This window comes from Salmo trutta, chromosome 9 (assembly GCF_901001165.1).
Source record: "Salmo trutta chromosome 9, fSalTru1.1, whole genome shotgun sequence".
In the NCBI taxonomy this organism is placed as follows: Eukaryota; Metazoa; Chordata; class Actinopteri; order Salmoniformes; family Salmonidae; genus Salmo; species Salmo trutta.
The window spans coordinates 37,722,778-37,745,870 of record NC_042965.1 but is presented as its reverse complement, the minus strand read 5'-3'; the positions used below and the strand labels follow the sequence as shown (position 1 = coordinate 37,745,870).

Below are 23,093 nucleotides of genomic sequence, written 5' to 3'. Positions count from 1 at the left end.
ACCTGATTATCGAAAACGGTAGAGATCTGTGTGGTGCAAGGACAACAACCTCTCCTTCAACGTGATCAAGACAAAGGAGATGATTGTGGACAACAGGAAAAGGACGACGGAGCGCGCCCCCATTCTCATCGATGGGGCTGTAGTGGAGCAGGTTGAGAGCTTCAAGTTCCTTGGCGTCCATATCACCAACACACTAACATGGTCCAAGCACACCAAGACAGCTGTGAAGAGGGCATGACAAAACCTATTCCCCTCAGGAGAATGAAAAGATTTGGTATGGTTCCTCAGATCCTCAAAAGGTTTTCAGCTGCACGATCGAGAGCATCCTGACAGGTTGCAACCTGCCTGGTATGGCAACTGCTCTGCCTCCGACTGTAAGGCACTACAGAGGGTAGTGTGTACAGCCCAGTACATCACCAGGGCCGTAAGCTTCCTGATATCCAGGACATCTATACAAGGCGGTGTCAGAGGAAGGTCCTAAAAATTGTCAAAGACTCCAGCCACCCTAGTCATAGACTGTTCTCTCTGCTACCGCATGGCAAGCGGTACTGGAGCTCCAAGTCTAGGTCCAAGAGGCTTCTAAACAGCTTCTACCCCCAAGCCATAAGGCTCCTGAACATTTAATAAAATGGCAACCCAGACTATTTGCATTGGCCCCCCTTCTACTCTGTTGCTATTCTCTGTTATTATCTATGCATAGTCACTTTAATAACTCTACCTACATGTACATATTACCTCAATTACTCTGACACCGGTACCCCAGCATATAGCCTCCACATTGACTCTGTACCGTAACACCCTGTATATAGCCTCTGCATTGATTCTGTACGGGAATGCCCTGTATATAGCCTCCACATAGACTCTCTACCGGAATGCCCTGTATATAGCCTCCACATTGACTCTGTACGGGAATGCTCTGTATATAGCCTCCACATAGACTCTGTACCGTAACACCCTGTATATAGCCTCCACATTGACTCTGTACCGGAATGCCCTGTATATAGCCTCCACATAGACTCTGTACCGTAACACCCTGTATATAGCCTCCACCTTGACTCTGTACCGGAATGCCCTGTATATAGCCTCCACATAGACTCTGTACCGTAACACCCTGTATATAGCTTCCACATTGACTCTGTACCGGAATGCCCTGTATATAGCCTCCACATAGACTCTGTACCGTAACACCCTGTATATAGCCTCCACATTGACTCTGTACCGGAATGCCCTGTATATAGCCTCCACATAGACTCTGTACCGTAACACCCTGTATATAGCCTCCACATTGACTCTGTACGGGAATGCCCTGTATATAGCCTCCACATAGACTCTGTACCGTAACACCCTGTATATAGCCTCCACATTGACTCTGTACCGGAATGCCCTGTATATAGCCTCCACATAGACTCTGTACCGTAACACCCTGTATATAGCCTCCACATTGACTCTGTACCGGAATGCCCTGTATATAGCCTCCACATAGACTCTGTACCGTAACACCCTGTATATAACCTCCACATTGACTCTGTACCGTAACACCCTGTATATAGCCTCCACATTGACTCTGTACCGGAATGCCCTGTATATAGCCTCCACATAGACTCTGTACCGTAACACCCTGTATATAGCCTCCACATTGACTCTGTACCGTAACACCCTGTATATAGCCTCCACATTGACTCTGTACCGGAATGCCCTGTATATAGCCTCAACATAGACTCTGTACCGTAACACCCTGTATATAGCCTCCACTTTGACTCTGTACCGGAATGCCCTGTATATAGCCTCCACATAGACTCTGTACCGTAACACCCTGTATATAACCTCCACATTGACTCTGTACCGGAATGCCCTGTATATAGCCTCCACATTGACTCTGTACCGGAATGCCCTGTATATAGCCTCCACATAGACTCTGTACCGTAACACCCTGTATATAGCCTCCACATTGACTCTGTACCGTAACACCCTGTATATAGCCTCCACATTGACTCTGTACCGGAATGCCCTGTATATAGCCTCCACATTGACTCTGTACCGGAATGCCCTGTATATAGCCTCCACATTGACTCTGTCCGTAACACCCTGTATATAGCCTCCACATTGACTCTGTACCGGAATGCCCTGTATATAGCCTCCACATTGACTCTGTACCGGAATGCCCTGTATATAGCCTCCACATTGACTCTGTACTGTAACACCCTGTATATAGCCTCCACATTGACTCTGTACCGGAATGCCCTGTATATAGCCTCCACATAGACTCTGTACCGTAACACCCTGTATATAGCCTCCACATTGACTCTGTACCGTAACACCCTGTATATAGCCTCCACATTGACTCTGTACCGTAACACCCTGTATATAGCCTCTGCATTGATTCTGTACGGGAATGCCCTGTATATAGCCTCCACATAGACTCTCTACCGGAATGCCCTGTATATAGCCTCCACATTGACTCTGTACGGGAATGCTCTGTATATAGCCTCCACATAGACTCTGTACCGTAACACCCTGTATATAGCCTCCACATTGACTCTGTACCGGAATGCCCTGTATATAGCCTCCACATAGACTCTGTACCGTAACACCCTGTATATAGCCTCCACCTTGACTCTGTACCGGAATGCCCTGTATATAGCCTCCACATAGACTCTGTACCGTAACACCCTGTATATAGCTTCCACATTGACTCTGTACCGGAATGCCCTGTATATAGCCTCCACATAGACTCTGTACCGTAACACCCTGTATATAGCCTCCACATTGACTCTGTACCGGAATGCCCTGTATATAGCCTCCACATAGACTCTGTACCGTAACACCCTGTATATAGCCTCCACATTGACTCTGTACGGGAATGCCCTGTATATAGCCTCCACATAGACTCTGTACCGTAACACCCTGTATATAGCCTCCACATTGACTCTGTACCGGAATGCCCTGTATATAGCCTCCACATAGACTCTGTACCGTAACACCCTGTATATAGCCTCCACATTGACTCTGTACCGGAATGCCCTGTATATAGCCTCCACATAGACTCTGTACCGTAACACCCTGTATATAACCTCCACATTGACTCTGTACCGTAACACCCTGTATATAGCCTCCACATTGACTCTGTACCGGAATGCCCTGTATATAGCCTCCACATAGACTCTGTACCGTAACACCCTGTATATAGCCTCCACATTGACTCTGTACCGTAACACCCTGTATATAGCCTCCACATTGACTCTGTACCGGAATGCCCTGTATATAGCCTCAACATAGACTCGGTACCGTAACACCCTGTATATAGCCTCCACATTGACTCTGTACCGGAATGCCCTGTATATAGCCTCCACATAGACTCTGTACCGTAACACCCTGTATATAACCTCCACATTGACTCTGTACCGTAACACCCTGTATATAGCCTCCACATTGACTCTGTACCGGAATGCCCTGTATATAGCCTCCACATAGACTCTGTACCGTAACACCCTGTATATAGCCTCCACATTGACTCTGTACCGTAACACCCTGTATATAGCCTCCACATTGACTCTGTACCGGAATGCCCTGTATATAGCCTCCACATTGACTCTGTACCGGAATGCCCTGTATATAGCCTCCACATTGACTCTGTACCGTAACACCCTGTATATAGCCTCCACATTGACTCTGTACCGGAATGCCCTGTATATAGCCTCCACATTGACTCTGTACCGGAATGCCCTGTATATAGCCTCCACATAGACTCTGTACCGTAACACCCTGTATATAACCTCCACATTGACTCTGTACCGGAATGCCCTGTATATAGCCTCCACATTGACTCTGTACCGGAATGCCCTGTATATAGCCTCCACATAGACTCTGTACCGTAACACCCTGTATATAGCCTCCACATTGACTCTGTACCGTAACACCCTGTATATAGCCTCCACATTGACTCTGTACCGGAATGCCCTGTATATAGCCTCCACATTGACTCTGTACCGGAATGCCCTGTATATAGCCTCCACATTGACTCTGTACCGTAACACCCTGTATATAGCCTCCACATTGACTCTGTACCGGAATGCCCTGTATATAGCCTCCACATTGACTCTGTACCGGAATGCCCTGTATATAGCCTCCACATTGACTCTGTACTGTAACACCCTGTATATAGCCTCCACATTGACTCTGTACTGGAATGCCCTGTATATAGCCTCCACATAGACTCTGTACCGTAACACCCTGTATATAGCCTCCACATTGACTCTGTACCGTAACACCCTGTATATAGCCTCCACATTGACTCTGTACCGTAACACCCTGTATATAGCCTCTGCATTGATTCTGTACGGGAATGCCCTGTATATAGCCTCCACATAGACTCTCTACCGGAATGCCCTGTATATAGCCTCCACATTGACTCTGTACGGGAATGCTCTGTATATAGCCTCCACATTGACTCTGTACCGGAATGCCCTGTATATAGCCTCCACATAGACTCTGTACCGTAACACCCTGTATATAGCCTCCACATTGACTCTGTACCGGAATGCCCTGTATATAGCCTCCACATAGACTCTGTACCGTAACACCCTGTATATAGCCTCCACCTTGACTCTGTACCGGAATGCCCTGTATATAGCCTCCACATAGACTCTGTACCGTAACACCCTGTATATAGCTTCCACATTGACTCTGTACCGGAATGCCCTGTATATAGCCTCCACATAGACTCTGTACCGTAACACCCTGTATATAGCCTCCACATTGACTCTGTACCGGAATGCCCTGTATATAGCCTCCACATAGACTCTGTACCGTAACACCCTGTATATAGCCTCCACATTGACTCTGTACGGGAATGCCCTGTATATAGCCTCCACATAGACTCTGTACCGTAACACCCTGTATATAGCCTCCACATTGACTCTGTACCGGAATGCCCTGTATATAGCCTCCACATAGACTCTGTACCGTAACACCCTGTATATAGCCTCCACATTGACTCTGTACCGGAATGCCCTGTATATAGCCTCCACATAGACTCTGTACCGTAACACCCTGTATATAACCTCCACATTGACTCTGTACCGTAACACCCTGTATATAGCCTCCACATTGACTCTGTACCGGAATGCCCTGTATATAGCCTCCACATAGACTCTGTACCGTAACACCCTGTATATAGCCTCCACATAGACTCTGTACCGTAACACCCTGTATATAGCCTCCACATTGACTCTGTACCGGAATGCCCTGTATATAGCCTCAACATAGACTCTGTACCGTAACACCCTGTATATAGCCTCCACATTGACTCTGTACCGGAATGCCCTGTATATAGCCTCCACATAGACTCTGTACCGTAACACCCTGTATATAACCTCCACATTGACTCTGTACCGTAACACCCTGTATATAGCCTCCACATTGACTCTGTACCGGAATGCCCTGTATATAGCCTCCACATAGACTCTGTACCGTAACACCCTGTATATAGCCTCCACATTGACTCTGTACCGTAACACCCTGTATATAGCCTCCACATTGACTCTGTACCGGAATGCCCTGTATATAGCCTCCACATTGACTCTGTACCGGAATGCCCTGTATATAGCCTCCACATTGACTCTGTACCGTAACACCCTGTATATAGCCTCCACATTGACTCTGTACCGGAATGCCCTGTATATAGCCTCCACATTGACTCTGTACCGGAATGCCCTGTATATAGCCTCCACATTGACTCTGTACTGTAACACCCTGTATATAGCCTCCACATTGACTCTGTACCGGAATGCCCTGTATATAGCCTCCACATAGACTCTGTACCGTAACACCCTGTATATAGCCTCCACATTGACTCTGTACCGTAACACCCTGTATATAGCCTCCACATTGACTCTGTACCGTAACACCCTGTATATAGCCTCCACATTGACTCTGTACCGTAACACCCTGTATATAGCCTCCACATTGACTCTGTACCGTAACACCCTGTATATAGCCTCCACATTGACTCTGTACCGTAACACCCTGTATATAGCCTCCACATTGACTCTGTACCGTAACACCCTGTATATAGCCTCCACATTGACTCTGTACCGGAATGCCCTGTATATAGCCTCCACATTGACTCTGTACCGGAATGCCCTGTATATAGCCTCCACATTGACTCTGTACTGTAACACCCTGTATATAGCCTCCACATAGACTCTGTACCGGAATGCCCTGTATATAGCCTCCACATAGACTCTGTACCGTAACACCCTGTATATAGCCTCCACATTGACTCTGTACCGTAACACCCTGTATATAGCCTCCACATTGACTCTGTACCGTAACACCCTGTATATAGCCTCCACATTGACTCTGTACCGGAATGCCCTGTATATAGCCTCCACATAGACTCTGTACCGTAACACCCTGTATATAGCCTCCACATTGACTCTGTACCGTAACACCCTGTATATAGCCTCCACATTGACTCTGTACCGGAATGCCCTGTATATAGCCTCAACATAGACTCTGTACCGTAACACCCTTTATATAGCCTCCACTTTGACTCTGTACCGGAATGCCCTGTATATAGCCTCCACATAGACTCTGTACCGTAACACCCTGTATATAACCTCCACATTGACTCTGTACCGTAACACCCTGTATATAGCCTCCACATTGACTCTGTACCGGAATGCCCTGTATATAGCCTCCACATTGACTCTGTACCGTAACACCCTGTATATAGCCTCCACATTGACTCTGTACCGGAATGCCCTGTATATAGCCTCCACATTGACTCTGTACCGGAATGCCCTGTATATAGCCTCCACATTGACTCTGTACTGTAACACCCTGTATATAGCCTCCACATTGACTCTGTACCGGAATGCCCTGTATATAGCCTCCACATAGACTCTGTACCGTAACACCCTGTATATAGCCTCCACATTGACTCTGTACCGTAACACCCTGTATATAGCCTCCACATTGACTCTGTACCGGTACCCCCCTGTATATAGCCTCCACATTGACTCTGTACCGTAATACCCTGTATAGAGCCTCCACATTGACTCTGTACCGTAACACCCTGTATATAGCCTCCACATTGACTCTGTACCGTAACACCCTGTATATAGCCTCCACATTGACTCTGTACCGTAACACCCTGTATATAGCCTCCACATTGACTCTGTACCGTAACACCCTGTATATAGCCTCCACATTGACTCTGTACCGTAACACCCTGTATATAGCCTCCACATTGACTCTGTACCGTAACACCCTGTATATAGCCTCCACATTGACTCTGTACCGTAACACCCTGTATATAGCCTCCACATTGACTCTGTACCGTAACACCCTGTATATAGTCTCCACATTGACTCTGTACCGTAACACCCTGTATATAGCCTCCACATTGACTCTGTACCGTAACACCCTGTATATAGCCTCCACATTGACTCTGTACCAGTACCCCCTGTATATAGCCTCCACATTGACTCTGTACCGTAACACCCTGTATATAGCCTCCACATTGACTCTGTACCGTAACACCCTGTATATAGCCAGGCTATTATTATTTACTGCTGCTCTTTTATTATTTGTTTTTCTTATCTCTTGCTTTTTTTAAAGGTATTTTCTTAAAACGTCATTGTTGGTCAAGGGCTTGTAAGCGGCAGGTAGCCAAGTCATTAGAGCGTTGGACTAGCTGACAAGGTAAAAATATACCGTTTTGCCCCTGAACAAGGCAGTTAACCCACTGTTCCTAAGCCGTCATTAATAATAAGAATTTGTTCTTAACTGACTTGCCAAGTTAAATAAAATGTCACTGTTGTATTCGGTGCACGAATACAACACCTGTTGTATTCGGTGCACGTGACAAATACGATTTGATTTAATATGCAATCACAATTCACGAATTGATTTCAAGGGCCATTGTCGGAATTGTGTACTTTGGTTACACTTAGCCAATCTACACTGCTTGACCAAAAGTATGTGGACACCTGCTCGTCGAACATCTCATTCCAAAATCATGGGCATTAATATGGTGTTGGTCCCCCTTTGCTGCTATAACAGCCTCCACTCTTCTGTGAAGGCTTTCCACTAGGTGCATTCATATGGAGAATGTATCTCCTTCTATAGCCTACACACAAGTCATGTTTTGAAATAAAGTAAACAGCAGTGGACAAATACAAATATTGGCAGTTACCAAGCATGACTCAGACACATGCATCTTTTTTATTTTGTTAACGACGGCTCCAGATCCACAGTCAACGCTTGCTCCTCCCGTCCACACACATGGCCACGTAACGGGGTGGGCCTTCAGGAGTATTCAGGAGGGACTAGTCCTGGTGATGACAGAAGAAAAATTCAGCAGCCTGCCCTACACCATTACTTTATAAATGCCCGCGCACGACCCGATCTGAGCTCGTCACAGTGTCCCTCGTGGTCCATATTTATACGGCACCCTGGCGCGCAGAGACGCACAGGCATGCTTCAAGCTCTAATTTGACAGCGCGCACAGCTCGAGCGAAGCCAACAACCTGTGTGTACAGCTTCTGAGGAGGAAAACGAATAAGCACGAGAGGAGTTAATCTGACACTTTTATTTGCAACAGTTTGTTGAAGCAGTGAGCTTGTTGTTCTCAGAGGTGAGTCACTTGGATCATTCAGACCTAAAAGCACCAATTTCTCTTTGGGTGCCATACAGAAAATTACGCATTTCATGGCTGCTTAGCGCTGTTGATTATGCGTCGCTATCGTTGAGGTTTGACACATTATACACTTGATTATGGGATCGAATGTAATAACAGCTGCTTAATCCTACGGTTAATTTTATTGTCAGAAAAGGGCTTTGAAAAACAATTGTAGACAGGTGGATAAACTTTGACAATATTTCTAAATGAAACCTGCAAAGGATTTTTGTCCTAAACTTTATTAAGATCTGATTTGGCACTGTTAGCTTTGTTCTTTATCAGACAGCAAAAATGTGTGTTTCACAATTAACGCATTAGGAAGACGCACTTGTTGCATAGAACAAACGAACATTAGGCTACAGGCCCTCTGGTGCTCATCATTTACACCATATAGCTATGTCTGTGCCCTGCAATTGAAACATCTCCTGGTAGGGTTAAACCCCTATGGGCCTAAACTCTGAGACATTCTTAAACAGACAAGCCAGGGTAGTGTTATGTGGCACTCATAGCTGAAAAATGGCATGACAAACACGCGGTCCTGCATCTCCTGTCAATTGCTTGTCCTTTTTTTTTATTTTTTTAATAATGCTCTTGTTAATTTGATGTGATTTTAGTTTTGCTCTTCTGTAAACTATAGCCTCAGTGTTTTTACATTTCCCACAAATCAACATTATACCTATTTTATTCGTTTTCTTTGCGAGTGAGCACACAGCAGCATTTGACTGGGGTTATTTTGATATGCGTGTGGGTGAGATAGCCTTTTTGAACGCGACAGAGGAGAAGAAGTAGGAAGACAGGGAATTACATCGGGGAAGTTGAGCCTGCTCCCTGGTTGCCCCAAAAAAACTACAAAGGATTCCAATAGCCTAAAACTTACATTTTTGGTTCCTTCAAATTGTTTAAGTGATTATGTCTAACAGACAATGTTTGACATTTCTGCGTGTACTCAGGTATTTAATATTTTGAGGGCAAGTGATTTTAATCTTCAAGAGAGATTCAACACTTAAACCGTTTTTAAAGTTATCCCCAATTCCTCTTTCAATTGTATTTAATAACGATGCAATTGGTGCATGTAAATATTGTTTGCTCAAATACCTGCATTGTGTTTGTGATTGCAATAGCATATCGGATTAAACAGTAAAGATAATTGAATAACATTTACCTCAAGCTAGTGATAGCCCTGTACGAAATTGTAAAACATTTCTGTAATGAGCGCTGTCTATGGTGCTACATAGAGCTGTCCTTGGTACTGGACAAGATAAAAGGTATTGCGCGTGTTTTGTTGATACTTTGCCACGCACATGGACATGGCATCTCACAGCAGTCATGTGAATCACTTGTAGTTAGGAATTCTGCTGTTTAACTAACATTGAATTGAAAATAAGAATACGATAAAAATAGTCAAAGGCTTATCTGGTTTATGAAGTTAGACTAACGCATATCATTTAAAAAGCAATTGAAAAGATTTGCAACGTGTGTTTGACGTTGTATTTTGTTTTTAAAGTTGTTTCACTGAGACAGTCAATACGCCGTGCGACACTGGTTTATGCAAGCGCTGTCAGGATTATGCAAGCGCTGTCACACGCGACTTGGTTTTCAACTTTAACGGAGACACACAGAGGAGGTCATACTGGAGGGTGTCTACCAGTCTTTCTCTATGGTGATCCTGCTTGGTGATCCTGCCAGGGGACCAGCTGTGTATGGTGTCTATGACTCCAGTTCAGGGTTACATTGTCAATTAAAAATGTTACATTGTCAATATAAACGAGATGAGTCATCTTGAGTTGAGGTCTTTATCTTACTCACTATTTCAATTATATATATATATATATATATTATATTATGATGTTATTTTATCATACCTTTATAAAAAAATATATCACAATTAATATAGCCTAAATTAGCAAATTTTGATGATGATTTGTCTACTTGACAAAATGCTCAAAGGACTTACCACCCTAGCTGAAATGACTTAGAGAGAGAGAGAGTAGTTTTCAGTGTAATATCATGTCCTTTTAAAAGCATTCAATCCAGTTCTATGTCGACTCACTTGTCTTAGAACGTTACATCTGTAAACACGCTGTCAAACAGATCACAAAATCAAGTCAATGTTCTCTTTTACTAACACATTTGGGCTTCTCTCTTCTTCTTGTCTTTCCTTCTGCTCTGTAGGCATCAAATCCCAGAGGACACATCACACACACCACACACACCACACACACCACACACACCGCCAGACATCATGCTGGAGTCTGAGCCTACTGTGTTCCAGCTGCAGCCTAACATCATCTCTGTGCGTCTCTTCAAGAGGAAGTTAGGCGGGCTGGGCTTCCTGGTCAAGCAGCGCGTCTCCAAGCCACCGGTCATCGTGTCCGACCTGATCCGGGGCGGGGCGGCTGAGGAGTGCGGCCTGGTCCAGGTGGGGGACATTGTCCTGGCCGTCAACAACAAGCCTCTGGTGGACCTCAGCTACGAGCGGGCCCTGGAGACCCTGAAGAATGTGTCCCCAGAGAACCACGCCGTCCTCATCCTCAGGGGCCCTGAGGGCTTCACAACCCACCTGGAGACCACCCTGTCTGGAGACGGACGACAGAGGACCGTCAGGGTCACCCGGCCAGCCTTTCCTGCCTCCAAGTCCTACGAGCGCTGCTGTCCATTAAGCCCCCTCAGTCCAGGGAAGGGAAGTAAGGACCCACAGCAGCTGAGGGCCATCGAGAACCTGTCATCCCCCTCGGTGACTCCGTCCTACAGAGAGGCCCTGCTCCAGAGGGGAGGGGTGCAGGCTCTCATCGCTGCCCAGGACCCCCTACTCCTGAATGGGGTGGAGGAGAACAACGACCTGCTGAAGGAGATCGAGCCGGTGCTGAGTCTGATCAAAAGGGAGATCAACGGAAAGGGACAGAGGACCATAGAGAGCAGGGATGCTGAGGTGCAGGTGGACAGGTGAGTTGACCCATTGACACCAAACATGTGACCTGTTGACCCCGACCATGCATAGTATACACAACTGCACATACAGATTTACTCTCTCTAGGCTAGATGGGACGCTACCGTCCTACCTGACCAGCATCCAGTGAAAGTTCAGGGCGCTAAATTCAAACTACAGAATTGTAAATATTTAACATGCTTGAAAATACACATGCAATATGTCAAAATAAAGCTTAACTTCTTGTTAATCCAGCCACGGTGTCGGATTTCAAAAAGGCTTTACGGCGAAAGCAAACCATGCGATTATCTGAGGACAGCACCCCATCAAACAAACACAGACAATCATATTTCATCCCACCAGGCGCAACACAAAACTCAGAAATAATGATATAATTCATGCCTGACCTTTGAAGAGCTTCTTCTGTTGGCACTCCAATATGTCCCATAAACATCACAAATGGTCCCTTTGTTCAATTAATTCCTTATATCTCCAAAATGTCAATTTATTTGGTGCGTTTGATCCAGAAAAACACCGGTTCCAACTCGCGCAACATGACTACAAAATATGTAATAAGTTACCTGTAATCTTTGTCCAAACAATTCAAACAACTTTCCTAATACAACTTTAGGTATTTTTTTATGTAAAAAATCGATAACATTTAAGACGGGATAAACTGCGTTCAATAGCGGATGAAAACAAAGTGGAGCGAGCTTTCAGGTTGCGCGCCCCAACCACAACAGTACACGAGACTCGACCCTCGTTCTGAACCGGGCTACTTCTTCATTTCTCAAAGGAAAAACATCAATCAATTTTTAAAGACTGTTGACATCCAGTGGAAGCGATAGGAACTGCATGCAAGTGCCTTAGAAATCTAGATCCACATAGAAACCCCATTGAAAAGAGAGTGACCTCAATTTTTTTTTTCCTGGATGGTTTGTCCTCGGGGTTTCACCTGCCAAATAAGTTCTGTTATACTCACAGACATCATTCAAACAGTTTTATAAACTTCAGAGTGTTTTCTATCCAAATCTACTAATAAAATGCATATCCTAGCTTCTGGGCCTGAGTAGTAGGAAGTTTACTTTGGGCACACTTTTCATCCAGACGTGAAAATACCGCCCCCTAGCCTAGAGAGGTTAATTTGATCACTCTGTTGTCGTAAATAATTTTACTGTGAAGCGGGAAATGCAAATTGTAGTGTGTTCAAGTTTTAAAAAGGTTTCCAACTGTTTGTAATGCCCACTTAAAAATGTCTACCTTGATTTGCCCTAACAAAAAATGTAACCCCTGCAAAAATGTCCTTTGTTATCCACATAATAATGTCCTGTTGCTGCAGGATTATTGTCCTGCTGTGAGAAACTGGTCAAATGAAGATAGTACATCTATACACAGCAGTACATAGCAAAACACACCACAAACCCACAACAACTTAATCACTAGATAGACGGTAAGTGAGAATACTCCTGCAGGTTCATTATTATACATCTTTACATGGCTAGTGTTTGTGGGCATGATGGGTAGTGTTTTTTCACATCAGGGAGCAGTTGGTTCAAAAGGTTTCAATCTGACTCAAACATCTTATGCTTATTCTCTTTGTTGTAGTGACTGTATGGTTCAGACCCACTCAGTGGTGACTGTCCTGTAGATACTGGTGACAATTTATACCTCCTGTGTACATGTATCCAATCAAAATCGGATTGAGAGAGCATGGTACACTACCTTAAAATCGATAGCACACATTGACTACGTCAAACCCCTGTTTACTCTGCTGACTCCCTCTAATCCTGTCATCCTCAAATGAATCATAGCTTTCTAGGAAAAGTAGAAAACACGATGTAACATGCTCTTTAAGTTTACCTCAAAGCAAAGCACTATCAAACTGCTACATCAGTTGATAATCATGTTGATAAGTGACCTATAGTACCATACATTAGCTTTTAAATGCATCCTGTATTTTAGAATGGCAGACTGACTTTTGAGAGACAGGAAAGAGTCAGCTAGCTAACCAGATTTCCTTGTTAGGGCTACGATGACGTTCAGATATGGCGATGCTCGCTCGCTAAAGAGGCTTTCCAAAGCGCAGCCAATAGAGGTGAAGGAATATAGAAAATTAAATGGCGGTATTAGGTATTGACTCAGGGCAGGCCTAAACTGTTATCTCTGGCTGTATTTGTGCACTATCATCTTACTAATAAGTTGATATAGCGGTTGGTGAAATAGAACAGCACATGAACTAGAAGAGCTATTTAGATCAAAAGTAGATCAAGTTAGTTTTCACTCTGAACTGTACTGCTTTATAATAACTGAGTCAGAGTCAATGACAGAGAAACTACTTATAATCACTGAGTCAGTCAATGACAGAGAAACGACTTATAATAACTGAGTCAGAGTCAATGACAGAGAAACGACTTATAATACCTACTCTTGTTATTTCTGTGTTTCTGAGTCCGTCTTCAGAATTGTGGTGATGATGAATGTGGTTGTTTAACAAATGGTGGATATAAGTGTATGCAGTGTTACGGAAAGACGGTTGTGCGCGCTGTTACAGTAGGTGTATGTAGTGGGTGGGGGGGCAGTTTGTGTGTGTGAGTGTCAGTGTGTGTGAGTATAAGTGTGTGTGTGAGTGTGTGTGTGTTAGGGAGAGAGAGAGACGATCGGGCAGGCGCCAGATTCCCCATTAGCTTGGACAAGCGTCCATGAGAGAGAGGAGATATGTGTGTGGGTGTTTAACGAGCGAAGGAACGCAACAACTGAAATCTGAGGCTGTATTTAGTCACATCTCATTGGGATTCAGCCTCACCCATTGTCTGACTGTATCTCTGTGTAGACATAGATGTTAGTTATATGTAGTTCTGCTTGGCCATAGATGTTAGTTATATGTAGTTCTGCTTGGCCATAGATGTTAGTTATATGTAGTTCTGCTTGGCCATAGATGTTAGTTATATGTAGTTCTGCTTGGCCATAGATGTTAGTTACCTGTAGTTCTGCTTGGCCATAGATGTTAGTTACATGTAGTTCTGCTTGGCCATAGATGTTAGTTACGTGTAGTTCTGCTTGGCCATAGATGTTAGTTACATGTAGTTCTGCTTGGCCATAGATGTTAGTTACATGTAGTTCTGCTTGGCCATAGATGTTAGTTACCTGTAGTTCTGCTTGGCCATAGATGTTAATTATATGTAGTTCTGCTTGGCCATAGATGTTAGTTATATGTAGTTCTGCTTGGCCATAGATGTTAGTTACATGTAGTTCTGCTTGGCCATAGATGTTAGTTACATGTAGTTCTGCTTGGCCATAGATGTTAATTATATGTAGTTCTGCTTGGCCATAGATGTTAGTTACATGTAGTTCTGCTTAGATGACACACAGGCTCTATAACCTAAAGTCTAACCCGGGGCTGGGTTTCTAGAAAGCTAACACATGGTCATACAAAGGATAATTTTAGCCATATGATTTTTTACATTTTAGGACCCTTTAGGTATAAAAATATATATGACAGAATTATTTGATGAAACATTGAATTTGGCCTTACTGTTATTAGCCCACAGAAAATCAAAAAAACGGATTCATACATGGAAAAACAGATAGTAAAAAAAAATCTATCAAAAATAAATATGTTTTGAAGTGTCTGTCTTGAGAGATATAATATAGTTTTTTTTTTTTTTTACAGTGGAATGACCCATATACCTTGGACATGGGAATTCCCTAGTCACTTCCATTCGTGTTTCGACCAGTTATGGTTTTACCTTCAGACATGTCCCATGAAACATGTGGGGGTTGTAGAGCAAAACGGAGAACACCATCGTGTTCATGAGAGTCTCAATGTTCCATAGAGGGGTCATATTAGTTTGCCCAAACCCGTTCGGACGCTACAGACGTTGTCATGAGAAGATACATTTTTGGGATGTCTCCTGGTCTGACAAAAAGCACTGCAGCTATATGGGGATTGGAAGTGACGCAGACTATTAAATTGATGGAAGCTACAAACTATCTGAAATATTAAAGCTGATCTAACCCCTGAAAAAATAAATAATACAAAAACAGCACTGTAGCTCTGTCACTTTCCACCACAGATGTGGAACGCTGACGTCGGTGGGTGTGGTGGATTCAGCCTCAGCCTGTGAAAAAAAAAACAATCCATATCTCTAGCTTAAACAGATGGATTTTGATGTGGATTATTTTATTATGTTAATTAGATTGACGCGTGGGTGGGGGTTAAGGAGAACTAACTATGTTTGCCTGCCATTCAGGGACCTTGGTATAGGAAATGGTATTTCACCCCAGCTGGCATCTGATAAGGACAGAGTGTGTGAAGACCTGTGGAGGAAGGACAACAACATGCAGACGGTGCTCCACAACCCTAACTCTGAGACAGACAAGGTAAAAATTCCAATAAATGTGTGTGTGTGTGTGTGTGGTTGCAGGTGTTTATGAGTGTGTACTTGTCTTGCATGCCTTTCGAGTGAATCCACTTGTGTAAGCTTATCCTCCCATATGTGAGCGAGTGTGTTAGTAATGTATGCTTGCCCATGATTATCTCCTAGAGTCACACATGACATATGCTTCTAGAATCCTCCAATCTACACATTCATTTGTGTGTTCCTTGTTCCTTTCTCGTTCTTGGAACTCTTAGAGCTTCCTGTGACTGTGATGCGCATCCATGTGCATCATGAGAACAAGAACAAGGCTCCCCACTCAAGAACTCATCACCTGGGAATTAGATCATTCCAACTTTTGGGTTAGGGTGGACTGGGTTAGGATGGACTGGGTTAGGGTGGACTGGGTTAGGATGGGCTGAGGTAGGATGAGCTGGGATAGGATGGGGTGGGATAGGATGAGCTGGGATGGGCTGGGCTGGGCTGGGTTAGGATTAGCTGGACCGGGTTAGGATGGCCTGGGATAGGATGGGCTTGGATAGGATGGGCTGGGCAGGGCTGAGTTAGGATGGGCTGGAATAAGGATGAGTTGGACTGGGTTAGGATGGGCTGGGCTGGGTTAGGATGGGCTGGGCTGGGTTAGGATGGGCTGGGATAAGGATGAGTTGGACTGGGTTAGGATGGGCTGGGCTGGGTTAGGATGGGCTGGGCTGGGTTAGGATGGGCTGGGATAAGGATGAGTTGGACTGGGTTAGGATGGGCTGGGCTGGGTTAGGATGGGCTGGGCTGGGTTAGGATGGGCTGGGATAAGGATGAGTTGGACTGGGTTAGGATGGGCTGGGCTGGGTTAGGATGGGCTGGGCTGGTTTAGGATGGGCTGGGATAAGGATGAGTTGGACTGGGTTAGGATGGGCTGGGATAAGGATGAGTTGGACTGGGTTAGGATGGGCTGGGCTGGGTTAGGATGGGCTGGGCTGGGTTAGGATGGGCTAGGCTGGGTTAGGATGGGCTGGGCTGGGTTAGGATGGGCTGGGATAGGATGGGGTGGGATAGGATGAGCTGGGATAGGATGGGGTGGGATAGGATGAGCTGGGATGGGATGGGATGGGCTGGGCTGGGTTAGGATTAGCTGGACCGGGTTAGGATGGCCTGGGATAGGATGGGCTTGGATAGGATGGGCTGGGCAGGGCTGAGTTAGGATGGGCTGGGTTAGGATGAGTTGGACTGGGTTAGGATGGGCTGGGCTGGGTTAGGATGGGCTGGGATAAGGATGAGTTGGACTGGGTTAGGATGAGTTGGACTGGGTTAGGATGGGCTGGGCTGGGTTAGGATGGGCTGGGATAAGGATGAGTTGGACTGGGTTAGGATGGGCTGGTATAGGCTGAACTGGGTTAGGATGGGCTGGGATAGGATGGGCTGGGTTAGGATGGGCTGGGATAGGATAGGCTGGGATAGGATGGGCTGGTATAGGCTGAACTGGGTTAGGATGGGCTGGGATAGGATGGGCTAGGATGGGCTGGGCTGAGTTAGGATGGGCTGGGCTGGGCTGGGCTGAGTTAGGATGGGCTGGGCTGAGTGAATGCTTTCTTAGTGAATGAGGCCGGATGGAGAGAAACCATCCAAGAGACCCTAATGAATGAGGGCAGCTGTGGTCACAGAGGGAGATGATAAATGTTTCTCCTCTAATGTGGCCCTCTCCAAATCATTAAGGCCTTTTGAGGTCTGCAGGGATGTGTGTGTGTGTGCAGTGGGGATGGGGGTAATGTGTATAACGGGGGCATAGTGTGTGTGCATGTGTGTGTGTATGTGTGTAGGGGCATACTGGCGCCATTGTAGGTAAATGCAAAGCTGTGTTTCCGGAAGGCCCAGAGGTGGGTGTATGTGTTTGCCCTGACTCCAGAGTCTGACTCATAGGAGAGCCCAGAGGTGGGTGTATGTTTGCCCTGACTCCTGAGTCTGACTCATAGGAGAGCCCAGAGGTGGGTGTATGTTTGCCCTGACTCCTGAGTCTGACTCATAGGAGAGCCCAGAGGTGTATGACTAACAACATGTAAAAAGTCTATGAGATAAATGTATTATTATTCTAACAAATTACTTTTGATACCTCCAGCCATTTATTCATATTTCCTTGATAACTGAATGCTGAAGCAGGGCGTCCACCTGTTGGGGACTTCTGCAATACGTCATTCTCCATCCCAAGTGGGATGAGGAGAGACAGGAGGCTACAGAACTGCCAAATAAGAAGTTGGTAGAGTTTAAATTCTTATTTCATTAAGATGGAGAGGGCTTGATGACAATAGAGGAGTTGTTAATGTTATTGAATAGATCCAAAGCATCTACTGTATAATCCCGAGTGCGCAGCGGTCAAAGACACTGCATCTCAGTGCAAGAGGGGTCACGGCAGTACCTGGTTTGAATCCAGGCTGCATCACATCTGGCCGTGATTGGGAGTCCCATAGTGCGGCACACAATTGGCCCAGTGTTGGCCGTCATTGTAAATAAGAATTTGTTCTTAACTGACTTGACTAGTTAAATAAAGGTTCAATGAAAAATAGTCAGTAGGTGTGGTACAGTTTGCTGTAAATGGGCAATTTAAATTTTTAAAATTATTTTCTGGGTTTTAAATGTTCTGTCACAACACTGCCAACAGGTTCAGGAGGTAGGGCTCTCCTTCGAGGCAGGTTCAGGAGGTATGGCTCTCCTTAGCGGGAGGTTCAGAAGGTATCGCTCTTCTTCAAGGCAAGTTCAGGAGTGAGGGCACTCCTTCGAAGCAGGTTCAGGAGGTAGGGCTCTCCTTAGAGGCAGGTTCAGGAGGTAGCGCTCTCCTTCGAGGCAGGTTCAGGAGGTATGGCTCTCCTTCGAGGCAGGTTCAGGAGGTAGGGCTCTCCTTCGAGGCAGGTTCAGGAGATAGGGATCTCCTTCGAGGCAGGTTCAGGAGGTAGGGCTCTCCTTCGAGGCAGGTTCAGGAGATAGGGATCTCCTTCGAGACAGGTTCAGGAGGTAGCGCTCTCTTTTGAGGCAGGTTCAGGAGGTAGGGATCTCCTTCGAGGCAGGTTCAGGAGGTATGGCTCTCCTTCGAGGCAGGTTCAGGAGGTAGGGCTCTCCTTCGAGGCAGGTTCAGGAGATAGGGATATCCTTTGAGGCAGGTTCAGGAGGTAGGGCTATCCTTCAAGGCAGGTTCAGGAGGTAGGGCTCTCCTTCGAGGCAGGTTCAGGAGGTAGGGCTCTCCTTCGAGGCAGGTTCAGGAGGTAGGGCTCTCCTTCGAGGCAGGTTCAGGAGATAGGGATCTCCTTCGAAGAGGTTCAGTAGGTAGGGCTCTCCTTCGAGGCAGGTCCAGGAGGTAGGGCTCTCCTTCAAGGCAGATTCAGGAGGTATGGCTCTCATTTGAGGCAGGTTCAGGAGGTAGGGCTCTCCTTCAAGGTAGGTTCAGGAGGTAGGGCTCTCCTTCGAGGCAGGTTTAGGAGGTATGGCTCTCCTTTCGAGGCAGGTTCAGAATGTAGGGCTCTCCTTCGAGGCAGGTTCAGGAGGTAAGGCTCTCCTTCGAGGCAGGTTCAGGAGGTAGGGCTCTCCTTCAAGGCAGGATCAGGAGGTATGGCTCTCCTTCGAGGCAGGTTCAAGAGGTAGGGCTCTCATTCGAGGCAGGTTCAGGAGGTAGGGCTCTCCTTCGAGGCAGGTTGAGGAGATAGGGATCTCCTTCGAGGCAGGTTGAGGAGATAGGGATCTCCTTCGAGGCAGGTTCAGGAGGTAGTGCACTCCTTTCGAGGCAGGTTCAGGATGTAGGGCTCTCCTTTGAGGCAGGTTCAGGAGGTAGGGCTCTCCTTCGAGGCAGGTTCAGGAGGTAGGGCTCTCCTTCAAGGCAGGTTCAGGAGGTATGGCTCTCCTTCGAGGCAGGTTCCGGAGGTAGAGCTTTCCGAGACAGGTTCAGGAGGTAGGGCTCTCCTTCAAGACAGGTTCAGGAGATAGGGCTCTCCTTCGTGGGAGGTTCAGGAGGTAGGGCTCTTCTTCAAAGTAGGTTCAGGAGGTAGGGCTCTCCTTCGAGGCAGGTTCAGGAGGTAGGGCTCTTCTTCACGGAAGGTTCAGGAGATAGGGATCTCCTTCGAGGCAGGTTCAGGAGGTAGGGCTCTCCTTCAAGACAGGTTCAGGAGATAGGGCTCTCCTTCGTGGGAGGTTCAGGAGGTAGGGCTCTTCTTCGAAGTAGGTTCAGGAGATAGGGATCTCCTTCGAGGCAGGTTCAGGAGGTAGGACTCTCCTTCGAGGCAGGTTCAAGAGGTAGGGCTCTCCTTTAAGGCAGGGCAGGAGATAGGGCTCTCCTTCGAGGCAGGTTCAGGAGGTAGGGTTCTCTTTCGAAGCAGGTTCAGGAGGTAGGGTTCTCTTTCGAAGCAGGTTCAGGAGGTAGGGTTCTCTTTCGAAGCAGGTTCAGGAGGTAGGGTTCTCTTTCGAAGCAGGTTCAGGAGGTAGGGCTCTCCTTCGAAGCAGGTTCAGGAGGTTGGGTTCTCCTTCGAAGCAGGTTCAGAAGGTAGGGCTCTCCTTTGAGGCAGGTTCAGGAGGTTGGGCTCTCCTTTGAGGCAGGTTCAGGAGGTTGGGCTCTCCTTCGAGGCAGGTTCAGGAGGTAGGGCTCTCCTTCGAGGCAGGTTCAGGAGGTAGGGTTCTCCTTCGAAGCAGGTTCAGGAGGTAGGGCTCACCTTTGAGGCAGAAGCAAGCTGTACCCCAGTGCCAGGAGTTCTCTTAGATCCTGCTTGCTTCTACATATTATTATTGAATAGATTCCACGAGTTTGACCAGTAAATTCTCTTTATTCCCCTCATTCATATTGTACTCTTCACCTCTCGTTATCGTTCTTTTTCTCTTTTTTTCTCTCTCTCTCGCTCTCTCTTTCTCTCTCTCTTTCTCTCTCTCTTTCTCTTTCTCTCTCTCCCTCTCTCTTTCTCTCTCCCTCCCACTCACACTTTAACGTGCTAATTTTCCTCATCTTGATTCCTCTGGCTGTTTGACTATAGCGGTAATAGGCTCTCTTTATGTGGCCTAGCTGCACAATAGGCTTTCTGTATTGGCCGACTGCTTGTATGCTGGCTGGCTGGGTGGCTGTGTGGGTGGGTGGCTGTGTGGGTGGCTGGCTGGTTGTGTGGCTGGCTGGCTGTGTCTGGCTGTGTTTCTGGCTGGTTGTGTGGCTGGGTGGCTGGCTGGCTGTGTGGCTGGCAGGCTGTGTGGCTGGTTGGCTGGGTGGGCGGGCGGGTGGTTGCCTGGGTGGGTGGCTGGCAGGCTGGCTGGCTGGCAGGCTGTCTGGGTGGGGGGTTGGCTGGCTGTCTGGGTGGCTGGCGGGCTGGCTGACTGTTTGGGTGGCTGGCGGGCTGGCTGACTGGCTGGGTGGCTGGCTGGCGAGCTGGGTGGCTGGCTGGCTGGGTGAGCATTTCTTATGGACACAGAATTAGTCTTCTCGCTGTGAGGAATCAAATCAATTAAAACAGGTCCACTCTCCTATTCTTGAAAATATCAATAGATTGACGTTTCACCCCTTTGCTTTCATTCTGTCAGCGAGCGCTACATTTCTGCCTGTTGTTTGAGGCACCTTCGCTGCGTGGAGAATGCATGGCTGTGTGATTGATTAACTCTTCTTGAGAGATGATGATAAGAGCTATTACAAGGTGTGCTATTGATTTCTTTTTGATTTGAGGTTCAGTCACATGGAGAGGTCTGAGTACTTAAAAAATAGAATCAATTCAATTTCTTATCTTATTTCCACTAATTGGTCTTTTGAGCAATCACATCAGACATTTTTCATAGCTGATCTGATTGGTCAAAAGATCAATTAGTGAATCAAAGATCAGAAATGGTACTGTCTAAACTGAGCCACAGTAGACAAACTGAGATAGCTGACAATTAGCAGTCAATAATAATAGTGTTTCAAGATGCTGATTGCCTTTGTACCTGATGAGGGGTGTCTGCTGTCTCTGATTGTCATTCAGATGGTACTGTAGGAGGCTGTGCAAATACTAAATAATGCTACTCTCTGTCTCTATCTCTGTCTCTGTGACTGTCTGTATCTCACTCACTGTAACCATCTCTGTCTCTGTGACTGTCTATATCTCACTCACTGTAACTATCTCTGTCTCTGTGACTGTCTATATCTCACTCACTGTGACTGTCTCTATCTCTGTCTCTGTGACTGTCTATATCTCACTCACTGTAACTATCTCTGTCTCTGTGACTGTCTATATCTCACTCACTGTAACTATCTCTGTCTCTGTGACTGTCTATATCTCACTCACTGTGACTGTCTCTATCTCTGTCTCTGTGACTGTCTATATCTCACTCACTGTGACTGTCTATATCTCACTCACTGTGACTGTCTATATCTCACTCACTGTGACTGTCTCTATCTCTGTCTCTGTGACTGTCTATATCTCACTCACTGTGACTGTCTATATCTCACTCACTGTGACTGTCTATATCTCTGTCTCTGTGACTGTCTCTATCTCACTCACTGTGACTGTCTCCATCAATTAAATACAATTCAAAGGGCTTTATCGGCATGGGAAACATGTTTACATTGCCAAAGCATGTGAAATAGATAATAAAGAAAAGTGAAATAAACAATAAAAATGAACAGGAAACATTACACAACATTACAAAGTTCCAAAGGAATAGAGACATTTAAAACGTCATATTATGTATATATATATACAGTGTTGTAATGATGTGCAAATAGTTAAAGTACAAAAGGGAAAATAAATAAACATAAATATAGGTTGTATTTACAATGGTGTTTGTTCTTCATTGGTTGCCCTTTTCTTGTGGCAACAGGTCACAAATCTTGCAGCTGTGATGTCACACTGTGATGTTTCACCCAGTAGATATGGGAGTTTATCAAAATTGGATTTGTTTTCAAATTCTTTGTGGATCTGTGTAATCTGAGGGAAATATGTGTCTCTAATATGGTCATACATTTGGCAGGAGGTTAGAAAGTGCAGCTCAGTTTCCACCTCATTTTGTGGGCAGTGTGCACATAGCCTGTCTTCTCTTGAGAACCATGTCTGCCTACGTCAGTCTTTCTCAATAGCAAGGCTATGCTCATTGAGTCTATACATAGCCAAACTTTCCTTAATTT

At 45.9% G+C, this 23,093-nt stretch overlaps 1 protein-coding gene across 1 annotated transcript in view; it reads left to right on the top strand.

Moving 5' to 3' along the window:
• Positions 1–8,439: 8,439 nt before the first annotated feature.
• Positions 8,440–23,093, top strand: part of LOC115200502 (nitric oxide synthase, brain-like) — a 74,488-nt gene continuing 59,834 nt past the window's right edge. Inside the window, 3 exon segments of the mRNA XM_029763620.1 lie at positions 8,440–8,641; positions 10,859–11,629; positions 15,863–15,992. Of these exon segments, the coding sequence (XP_029619480.1) occupies positions 10,929–11,629; positions 15,863–15,992 (831 nt within the window). The 5' untranslated portion in view covers positions 8,440–8,641; positions 10,859–10,928.